Genomic DNA, 11338 nt, shown 5'->3' with positions numbered 1-11338 from the left:
TGTGAAGTAGGATGGGATATTTGAAGAACATAATAAGATTTGAAATCCAAAAACGCAATGATGACAGGCATAAAAAAGTGTTACTGCCGGGGGCTAAAACACGACTCTTGTGTCTACTGTCTAGTGATAATAGAAGACGAAGGGTAGGGCGGGCCCAGGCAAGTCATGTCCATTACGGTAAATTCGGAATAGGGCCGGACGTCCCCTTCATTCTTGCTTTGCGTTCCTCTGTCCGTATAAATAACGCACATGTCCTTTCCCCAATAACATCGCTCCATTTCTCTTTCTTCCATTGCGAACACAGCTTCGAACATTTCTGGGAGGAGCCGCCTTCTCTCAGCCTCACCACCACCACCACCACAACCATCCACCTCTCTTCTCTCTGATATATAAGAGATGGCTCTCTCCTCCGACCGGCAATCTCTCATCCCCAACTTCCTTTACTCAACCTCTTTCACCTCCAAAACCCTACCTCTCCATAATATGGCCGGACATTCCAATCCTCGCGTTACTCCTTCACCTTCGCCTTCCGCTCCCAAGAGCAACTTCCTCATTCCGGCTCCCGGCGAGCCTGGCAAGATCGAGATGTTCTCTCCTCAGTACTACGCCGCCTGTACGGTTGGTGGAATACTCAGCTGTGGTCTTACTCACATGGCTGTCACTCCTCTCGATCTCGTCAAATGTAATATGCAGGTCCAGATCTATGCACTTCTACATCATTTTCCTTTCGTCCTATTATTTTCATCAGCTCCGAACGATATATTTGACTTTTCTGTGTATATATATACTCGTTGTTGACAGATCTTACTTCTTATTTGTTTCCTTTCTGATTGCGAATACCTGAGTCGTGATCTGGTCAACTTGACTCTAGATTAGATCTGTGATTCCTTTTTTTGTGCTCTTTATGTTGAGTACTTGTAAATTTCTATACCTGTGTCGAGTTCCTGTAAATTCGAGATTTGTGGAGTGTGCTTTGTTACTGACGATGGACAACTTCTGTATCCTTTCACAAGCTAGGATCTGATATGTTTTACTTGCTTGTACATGGTCCTTCGTGTGTTCTTGTGCAGTTTTGAGAGATCAATAAAAGTCAGATTGATGGATACGAATCAGAAATGTAGATAATTTCTGTAGATTCCTTTGTTTTATGTTTAAAGAAAAAGCTTGAGAAGTATCCTCTGATTATCACTGTCAGACTGTTTTAAGACTTTTTGCTTATTGAACCTTACAAACTGTGTTGAGCGATGGGAGGGAGAGATGCCGTATCTGATCCAAAGAAAAAGATGGGAGTGGTCTTGTGGTTTGTTCCCATGCCAGTTACTTATTGGTTGGGTCATATACATTTGAAACTGAACTAAGTCTGTTCTATCTGCTTCATCAGATTGATCCTGCAAAATACAAGAGCATCTCATCAGGTTTTGGAGTGCTACTCAAGGAGCAAGGTGTTAAAGGTTTCTTCAGGGGCTGGGTACCTACTCTGCTTGGTTACAGCGCCCAGGGTGCCTGCAAATTTGGATTTTATGAGTTTTTTAAGAAGTATTATTCTGATCTTGCTGGACCCGAGAATGCATCTAAGTACAAGACCCTGATCTATCTTGCTGGTTCTGCATCTGCTGAGGTGATTGCTGATATTGCTCTTTGCCCCTTTGAAGCTGTGAAGGTGCGTGTTCAGACCCAGCCTGGTTTTGCTAGAGGCTTGGCTGATGGACTTCCTAAATTTGTGAGATCTGAAGGTGCACTTGGGTATGATTTTATGTTTATTTCTTCTTGACCTTAATAGCATGCATGTAAAGTTTTATGGGCAATTAAAGCTTTTAACTATGTGCAGATTGTACAAGGGCCTGGTTCCTCTTTGGGGACGTCAAATTCCATGTAAGTTCTGACGTACATGAGGACTTTTTCTAGTTTTCTTGTTTGCTTTCTTTTGTAATGTAATTAAAAATACCATGTAGTAATACTACACGAGAACAAGTTGTTTGATCAAGGACCATATCACAGAGTAATATAGTATAGGAACTTTGAAGTGCTGACCTTTACTGCATTTAGCATCAAGTACTCTCTTTGAAATTGGGTGGTTATTCCTAAATTGTTGTATGTTTGCAAACTCTTGTTGGTCTATATTATACTAATGCTGCGTCTGATTGTTTTGTGGAATGGATCTATACATGTCTTCCCTTACAATATAAGATATGCTACATAGTGATGTGGCATACCAATGCTAGTCTTGGCGCACTGCCCTCCACTTATTCTTTTGAAATGGATGAAAATGTTGATTCCTAAAATTGTACTTTTTGTACTTGGGTGTTTATGTAACTTTTATTTATGTTCTGAATTTGTATTTAAAATATAGCAGCAAACTTAGGAATGGATTATTTTGCTTTCAGATACAATGATGAAGTTTGCATCCTTTGAGACTATTGTGGAACTCATTTACAAGCATGCAATTCCCACACCTAAAAATGAGTGCAGCAAGAACCTCCAGCTTGGAGTCAGTTTTGCTGGTGGATATGTAGCTGGTGTTTTCTGTGCTGTTGTATCTCACCCGGCTGACAACCTTGTCTCGTTCCTCAACAACGCGAAGGGTGCTACTGTTGGTGATGTGAGTGTTGTGTTTGTAGTCTCCTCTAATTACCTCATCTTTGTAATTTGCTTCTGAGTTGCCCTACATGTGTGCTCCTTTTCCTGCGGTCTTTATTTCCTTGTTATTTTGCTCTTTTTATATCCGCAGGCTGTTAAGAAGCTTGGACTATGGGGTCTCTTTACTCGGGGACTTCCTCTTCGTATCGTCATGATTGGAACTCTCACAGGAGCGCAGTGGGGTATCTATGACGCTTTCAAAGTTTTTGTTGGCCTGTAAGATCTGTTATTGATTTTTCTTTTTACCTGCCTGCTTTTGCATCTTGAATTCCTGCATTTTTTGTCCCTGTGGATTTATATGGGCGATGAGGTTATGTATGTATTATGCACCTTGGTAACTTCTATTTGTGATTCCAGGCCAACAACTGGTGGCGTCACTCCTGCACCGACGGCTGAAGTTGCAAAAGCGTAGAGTCAATTCTAATGGAATACAAACTTTTTTAGTTGGTACCTTCTACAAAGGGGGGCAATAAATGTTGACGAAGATGTTTTGCTAGCACCCTAGCAGATGGAGGGGATTCCTTTCCTTTTTAGAACTGTGTCAATTGTCATGCTCAATTAATTTGGTTGTGGATGTCTGAGTTACCCACATATTCTGAACCATTGCGGATTTTTTGTTAGAATAGACAGTGTGTTAGGATCGGTGACAGGTACCTTACCCCACCAAACAATTAAAATAACGGGCAGATATGGAGGATAAAACTTAGCATCGCCCAGCTACCTTTTCCTGAGATATATAGCTGGTGTAAGAAGATCAATTTTTTCTTGACATTAAGAATACAAGTTTTGCTTGTTTCTGTCGGCATCCTTAACATTTCCCTTTTTCCCCACGGTTGATGTTTTTAACTTTCTTGTGTTCTCTTTCTTTCATATTTGATTGGCCAGTACGGGAAGCAGCTAATGCCACTTGAACCCAGTACCACTTGTTGTTAGAGCCCTTTTGGTTTCTGGCTCTGGGTCATGGAAAATTGAATGACGAGATGTTTCTTATTTTTTGATAATTGAATGAGAATAGATGTTACTTGTTACGGCAAGAGCCGTACTGAATCTCATATCCCCCAGCCTACGGGGAAATTAGGAAATGGTTTGGATCTCTAATGCACATGGCTTCTAGATCATTTTATTCTTCCAGATGAGCTAATAGAAGACTAATAGTCAGATAATGTTGGTTCCGAGCTAACGTTGACCAATATGAAAACCAAAAATCGAATGACTTTCTAGTTTTTTTTCGCCGTCTCTTTCAAGTTGCAAATGTCATGGACATGCATACTTCGTTTAGCCTTTTCTCTAAAAAGTTTTTCACTATTCATCTATTTCGCGTATTGAAATTTTCAATGCGCTTTATTTATTAATTTATTCTTTTTAATAGAAACAATAATTACATTAGAATTTTAAAATAAATTAATATTTTAATACATTTTTCAATAATGTTCAAATTATAAAAAATAAATAAATCAATAAATTATAACAAACTCATATGTAAGTACAAAACTGAGACTTATAAACTAGTACTGTTTTTGTGAGATTTATATTTCAATGATTCAACCATTAAGGCAAGATTTCATTCTGGTTTACATTATTTTCATGCATATATACTATTATAAAAGAAAAAACAATTGTTGTACTATTTTTGAATATTCAGATTTACCCTTAATTTCATTTCTTTCCTTTAAAAAAATCTAGTTAGTTATATATATATATTTTTTCCTTAACTCCACATTTCTCTCTTACTTTATTTCTTCAAATTTTTTTATTATTTATCATTTATAATTTGTTCTTCACAGTTTTTCTTTTATCATCTCACACCAAAATTCTTTTACATACTTATGATACTGCATATGATGATAACTAGTAGGTTAGAAAGAGGAGGGGGTGGTTTGATGGCAAATTAAACAAATATAAATAAATAAAAAATAATGTTTTCTTTTTTCTTTTAATCCACATTAAGAAATCAACTAAATAAAAAAGAGTTGAGCACATTGCGCCCACCGTGGGGCTCGAACCCACGACCACAAGGTTAAGAGCCTTGCGCTCTACCAACTGAGCTAGACGGGCTTTGATTGTCGAGTGACAAATAACTTAATCACTTTTTCATATATTCTGTTTAAATAATTGGAATAATTACACTCTCCTTTCAGAACGTTTGATATAATTACACGTAGATTCCCTTTGATTTGTGAAATTATATCTGACACCCCTAATGTTTGCTTCGGTCCAACAAATAAGTTCATCCATTAATTAAAACTCACCGAATTTGCTGATATTAAGAAAAATTTAAAAAAAAATCTATATGTACTAAGGGTGATAAGAAAATATCCAAACTGCCCAAAATTGTCCTAATCGAACTAAATCAAACTATTTTTGCAAACCGCAAATTTAAATTTAGAGTAAATGTCAAACCGCACTATTGATTTGGTTTTAGTTTAGAACTTTAAAAATTTGCTAAAAAACCACACCGCACAGCTAAATGTATAATTAATATTTTAAATTGTATATATAATAATTTGATCAAATAGTTAAGTTCTTAAAAGAATTTCATATTCAAATTATATAACTCTAAAATTCATATATCAATATCCATATTACAAAGCCCATTTTTGTAAAAAATTCAAATTTGGAGTTTATTTAACAAAATGTGTTTAATTCTTAAGCCCATTTAATTTTAAGCCATTTGATGATTTTTTTAATTTTTCATTCATTTTCCATCCTTTATTATTTTTTTGTTTTATCCCCATATCATCTTCTCTCTTTTGTCTCTCACCAGTCTTCTCGCTTCTTTCTTTTCCTCTTCTCGCTTTTTCTCTCTTGTTTATTAATTTTATTCTTAAAATTGACCATATAGTATACTTTTTGATCAATATCATGCAATTTATTTTATATAGTAATAAATTGTGATACTTTTATTTATATATGTAATCTTTATACAAACACAAGCTTAATTATCAACGTAGTAAATGTTAATATTTTTTTAAATAATTATTTAATACGACACATATAAATTTTATGTTATATTTTACTATCTATTTGTAATCTTTTACACTTTTAAAATTGACAAGTCCTAACAATTAACTTATGATTTTTTATATCTTTTTTTGAGTTTTATATTTATATCAAGACATATAGTACGCATTATGCAGTCTATTTATAACTTATAAATTTATGTTAAATTTTGGTAATTCCTTGAATTAATCTAAAGATCATTATAATAATGATGATGATGGTTGAACAATTTTAATTATTTTTATCATTATTTCATTATATATATATAATGAGATCAACAAACTTAATCAACAATTCAGTAAGTTTTAATAATTTTTTTTAAATAATTACTTAATGTGATACATATAAATTTTATGTTATATTTTAATATCTATTTGTAATATCTTAATTATGGCTAGTGCCTACAAATTTGCAATTGCGTGGTCTAGAGTATCAATTAGCTAGTAGTAATTGTTGAAGATTGACCAAGGATGTATTTAATTTTCATTTGCTTTCTTGACAATATATTTAATATGTCCATAACCTTAATTTTGCTTACTACGTACAAATATTTATTTTATTTATGATTTTTGTTAGTTTCAATATTTTCTTTTTGTTATAAGTATTTAGATCACCAAACCGTCCGAAACCACATTTTTTATTTTGATTTTAAAAGTGGCAATTTAAAAAACTGCCAAGAGCAATGCAATTCGAGAATAGCTATGAAAAAATTGAAACTGCACAGTGAGCACCCCTAATATTTACCCCAATTGGTTTATTACTGACTTATAGCATGTCAAATAAATTTTTCTATGATCGAATTACCCTCATACATTTTCACGCATTAATACATGTGGAGAGGTATATCTTCACAATTACAAGGATAGTTTAAACCGAAAAAAATTGTTTGACCTTCAGTAAATCAATTTTAAGTCAATCAAAGGTAAATATAAATTTTAATTCAAATTTTTTTTTAATATCAACAAATTTAGTAAATTTTGACTAATTGAGGAGCTTATTTGTTAGACGGAAGCAAATATCAGGAGTGCTAAATATAATTTCTCAAATTACAAAGGATCTACATATAATTACATCCAACTTCATTATTCCTAAATAATTTGGTTACGACATGATAGAGAGGTGGCAGGTGGATGATTAAGGAATGTCATAGTGAGTACCTAGATACCTCATCACATGAAGTAATATTTCCATACCAATAGCATCATCCACTTCTCTCATTCAATATGATTGGCACTTGGTATTGGTATTCTTCGTCTTTCCTTGCTTCTCTTACATGTATGTATGTATGTTAGAAAGAAAAGGAAGCATCAATTATATGACACGCAGACACAGACTGAACAGTAGGTATATGGATTTGAATATGAGGAAATTAATGAGTAGCTTCATTACATACCAAAATCATACATATTAACATGTTAACAAGTTGGGACATGTGACAAAAGGAACAGACCTTTCTTTTCGGCCTGAGCCTAAGGGCCTTACACACAGCACATAGAGCCTGGACATGGACGGACGCCAATATTATGTATGCCCAACTCATATATGTTGTTGCTGCCCTTTATTCAGCTATATATTTACATATCCAAAAAACTTGCCTTCCAACCCACCTGCTCATTCAAAATCTTCTGCATTGTAGTCGTCGATGGGTTCAAAAGACGTGCTCGATCCTAGACTTGGTAAGTTGATGGATTCTCCTAGATAATCTAGGGGCGAATCGTCCATGAAGTTAGCGTCGTATTCATACAGCATTTCCGTGCCATCCAGAGCTGGGGGTTCAGGGAGCGTTAGCTCTTCTGTTGTCGTTTCATTTATTACAAGATTATCCAGAATCCTTGGTGCGTCATAATCTTCCTTCTTCCTTGCTTCGATCACCTGATCATATGTATTAGCAAGAACATTAATATATAGTGACTTACCTGACAAACATTAACAAGGAATCGTACAACTAAAGAAATCTTTGTGAGGCCAGTAACCAGCCCTTGCTTACATATCTTCCATCTTCAACATTCTGGTACACAAGAATGTAATCGTTGGGGACCAAGCCATGAGTGTACACAAAATCTCCTGATGAGGTGAAAAATGACATTTTGAGCAATTACATACTGAATTCTGCGAAAAACCAAGGGAAATAATTCTTTTGGAGATACTACCAGTGGACTCCAGCACGTACATCCTGCTGCTATTATTTGGCCAGTATCTGTATACGGAGAAAGGCAAAAACGTTGCCACAAAGGGTGACTTACAATGTCGAATCATGAATACTAGACGAGCAAGTTAGAGCTAGGAAAATGCTCTTCAGCTAGAAAAAACATATATAATCCTAACAATGCTGGACTACACTTGAAAAAATTATTCAAACCTGAACTTGAACCACCACTCATGAATGCCATCCATGTCAAGCATGCTGATAGAAATCCCTTCCTTTGCCTCGAGGACAGGGAGATGAATCTCCGCATCTCTCTGAAATTATATCGTTACTTTCAGATACTACCATCATAGTAATTATCGCCTAGAGAAAAAAGGATGTATGGAGTTGGCAAGCAAAATTTGAGAATACAAACCTTTGGAAGGACCATTCTTCTAAGGGCACTTACGTCACTGTTCTTGAGCTGCTTCTTGAAAAGATAAGAAAGTTTTGAAAGATCAATTTCCTAAAGACATTTCAAATAAGACCCGTCAATAATCATCTTTTTTAAATCAAGAGTAGTACTAGATTATGAAAATCCTTGCCAACACCTACAAATAAATGACCAATTTCTCACCAACTGTAACTTTATTAGATGAACAAGGACTTGCTAGATTTAGTCGTGACATATGTATATAGGTTAATGGGAAGCGAAAAGCAGATGCACCCTTACGCCAGTGGTGGTTGGTGACGGACAGCCCCCCACCAGATATTTACTTAAAAATAAAGAGCAGATATTAGGAATAGAAACTGAAGCATTAGAAAGGAAATCCTCAGCTGGCAATAGCGGCCACCGACACGGAAGCAATCACTTAAAACCAAATGTGTGTAAAATTTGCATCACTATCAACACATTCTTAACATGCACTAAATGAATAAATGAAGCAGGTTCATTATCTTCCCCTAGTTAATGAACTCAAAGTTTGTCCTCCTGACTTTTTTGATCTATTTGACAAAGTTAATTAACATGAAAAGCAATGCTGATATTGAGGATGTTATGACATTATAGTCATATGCACAAGGATACATAGATTCGAGTCTCATTGTTTACGTAATGTTATTTGGGGTTAACGATCAAACTAAACTGAAGGGGATACACACAAAAAAGAATGAATTTGGTAATTAATATGAAATAGTAAAGGAATGGTGTATTTACAAAAGAAGGAAAACTCCAGCGTGCACCGCCTAGTATAAGAGACATAAGTTGTCAGAAAAAGACAAACATGTAGAAGACCTGCTGCTGAGGTCCTGCAATATCTCATCAAAACTAAATGTAATGACGACATGTGAGAAGAAAAGCACAAGCCATGGCTGGGAATGTACAATCAGATTAATGCAATTAAGAACATCATGAGATGATCAGATGACAAGAAAGAAATTAATGAATTATTAGTATTGGATTAATCACAATTTACATATGAATATGAATATGAATATGAATATGAGAGAGGGAGGAACATATGAATCTCATCTCTTCTCTTCCACATTGCCCAAATCCAAAACATTACCCGCCCCATATCTATATCTATATAATTAATTAATATCGCTATTTCAATTCCCAAACATTTTTTTTTTTTGGGAAATGAAAATACAATTGAACAATTCTTTTGATTTCAATTTATAAAGAAAATAATAGCAACAAACATATATATATATATATATGTTCAACACAATAATTACATTTCAATAGTACATATTAATTAGCTTTCCATTTATTTAATAATAATAATACTCCATCATTTTTGCCCAATTAAAGGGAAATATGAGAAATATTCAATTCTCCTTTTTATTATATATATATATATATATATTTTGTTTTGGTATTTAAGAAAAATTAAGGGCAAGAGAGACAAGAGAATGAATTAAATAGGCGAGAGGGGTTTACACGTGGGGCAGGAAGAGGAGGCACGTGCAAGCCGGGAAAAGCGAGGGAGTCAAGGCTAGCTCGCCTGGACCTGCGCATTCTGGGACCTCTCTGGACATTGAAGCCGGGGCCCGAGAAAAGGTCAGCCCGGCTGGAGGAGTGGCGCTGCTGGTTTCTTTGGCGGCTGCTGCTGCTGCTCCTCCTCCTGCTGTCTCCTCTCACCGCTGCACTTGCAGTGCCCCCGCTGCTGCTGCTGCTGCTGCCGCCCCCCATTAAGACTTTTCCGTTTCCATTTCCGTAACTGTAGTCCATTTTTAAGTTAGGTAGCAGAACAAAAAAAAGTAAGGGAGGAGGGGGAGGTGGTGGAAGAGAAAGAGAGAGAGAGAGAGAGATAGTGTGGGTAAGTGGGAGAGAGTGGGGGGTTCTTATAATGAGAAGGAGTGATGGGTAGTAATGGGTTAGTGAGATAATTGTTCTAAATTTAGCAAGAATGGAGTGATCAGAGATGACATTTGTGCAATGGTGATTCATGGTGGTGGTTCAATCTTTTGTTTTTATGCCCTAAAAACGTTGTGGGAGTGAGAAAGTGAAAAAAGAAAAGAAAAAAGAGAGAGAGAAAGAAGATTAACCAGAGTTAAGTTAGTATAAGAGAAAGAAATTAAAATGGTGAGTGAGTGTGATGTATAGATACATAGATATAGAGACAAGAATGGAACATGCATTGAAGGGAGCGACGGAGGTAAGAAAAATAAACATATAGATAGATAGATAGTAGAAAAGAGAGAAACAAGTGACGAATGGAAATGGTAGAAAAAATGAGGTGGTGGAAGAGGAGGAGGTCCAGGTGTTGAAAAAGCTCTGAGGAGTGAGTGAGTGAGGGAGGGGTTTTCATATTTTTTTTTCTTTTCTGGCAGCTGAAATCAATGGCGTTTCTAGCATCCACTGCCACTGCCTCTCCCTCTCCCTCTCCCTCTCCCTCTTATTTAGGGTTTTTCAATCTTCTTCTTTTCTCTCTCTTCTCTTCTTCAACTACACTACATCACTACTACTTACTGCATTCATGCAATCCATTTTCTCTCTCTCTCCACCAACACCCAACACAATAAGAGCTACCGGTAGCGGTTTATTTGAAAGAGTTAGGCGGAAAACGGAAACCGCTATCCCGCCATGCACCACCGTCACCTGTGTGCTTGCCACCTCACTCCCCACTGGGCTCCACCCCAACCCCTTATTCTTTCTTCTTTCAATTTTCACACACACACACACACACACACTCTCTCTCTCTCTCTATATATATATATATGTCAAAGTACTACTACTAGCTAGTGATGTCATATATATATATATATATATATATGGGTTACCCTTCCACTACCAGTTACAACTTATATAATTTTCATCTCAATCCTCCACCTATTATTAAATTATAAAAGAAACCCTTTAATTAAAATTTGTCTTCCATATTCTCATCTCCTTCCATTCCAACTTCAAACATACATATATAAACTACTTATTGCTTTGCTTCCATCCCATTTGGCTACTCGGGAAATAAGGGGATCATCAAATTAACTAAGGAAATGGGTGGAGGAAGTTGGAGCATATATACTAGGACTAGGACTAGGACTAGGTAGGTAGGGTTAAGCCCTCCATTT

General features: G+C 35.9%; 2 protein-coding genes and 1 non-coding gene across 5 annotated transcripts; 1 reads left to right on the top strand and 2 right to left on the bottom strand.

Moving 5' to 3' along the window:
• Positions 1 to 247: 247 nt before the first annotated feature.
• On the top strand, positions 248 to 3434 carry PHT3;1 (phosphate transporter 3;1). Its single transcript, XM_011100658.3, has 6 exons — positions 248 to 693; positions 1382 to 1743; positions 1829 to 1872; positions 2385 to 2599; positions 2729 to 2853; positions 2995 to 3434. Exons 1-6 carry the CDS (start codon positions 397 to 399, stop codon positions 3047 to 3049), a joined length of 1098 nt encoding a protein of 365 aa, XP_011098960.1. The 5' UTR covers positions 248 to 396; the 3' UTR covers positions 3050 to 3434.
• A 1185-nt stretch (positions 3435 to 4619) lies between these two features.
• On the bottom strand, positions 4620 to 4692 carry TRNAK-CUU (transfer RNA lysine (anticodon CUU)). The gene has a single exon. It is a non-coding gene; the product is annotated as a tRNA-Lys (tRNA).
• Positions 4693 to 6998: 2306 nt separating this feature from the next.
• Positions 6999 to 10769, bottom strand: LOC105177478 (B3 domain-containing transcription factor FUS3). 3 transcript variants are annotated; one of them, XM_011100655.3, is made up of 6 exons: positions 9708 to 10769; positions 8199 to 8288; positions 7997 to 8097; positions 7788 to 7834; positions 7625 to 7701; positions 6999 to 7509 (listed from the first exon to the last, which is right to left on the bottom strand). In XM_011100655.3, exons 1-6 carry the CDS (start codon positions 10215 to 10217, stop codon positions 7249 to 7251), a joined length of 1086 nt encoding a protein of 361 aa, XP_011098957.1. In that variant the 5' UTR covers positions 10218 to 10769; the 3' UTR covers positions 6999 to 7248. The 3 variants fall into 3 exon arrangements, with proteins under 3 accessions (XP_011098957.1, XP_088740642.1, XP_088740643.1); XM_088884516.1 differs by lacking the exon at positions 9708 to 10769 and adding an exon at positions 8979 to 9693; XM_088884517.1 differs by lacking the exon at positions 9708 to 10769 and adding an exon at positions 8400 to 8970.
• Positions 10770 to 11338: the final 569 nt, after the last annotated feature.

This window comes from Sesamum indicum, linkage group LG9 (genome assembly GCF_026168435.1).
Source record: "Sesamum indicum cultivar Baizhima isolate 11 linkage group LG9, ASM2616843v1, whole genome shotgun sequence".
Lineage (NCBI taxonomy): Eukaryota > Viridiplantae > Streptophyta > Magnoliopsida > Lamiales > Pedaliaceae > Sesamum > Sesamum indicum.
This window is presented reverse-complemented; position numbering and strand designations above follow the sequence as displayed.

Excerpts from the sequence above, each read along its gene's own strand:
- LOC105177478 (XM_011100655.3), bottom strand. The coding sequence starts at position 10,217 with ATGAATCACCATTGCACAAATGTCATCTCTGATCACTCCATTCTTGCT. Across the intron at positions 7,835-7,996 it reads GAGTGGTGGTTCAAGTTCAG|ATACTGGCCAAATAATAGCA; the intron begins GTTTGAATAATT and ends CTCCGTATACAG. Across the intron at positions 7,510-7,624 it reads ATGTTGAAGATGGAAGATAT|GTGATCGAAGCAAGGAAGAA; the intron begins GTAAGCAAGGGC and ends ACATATGATCAG.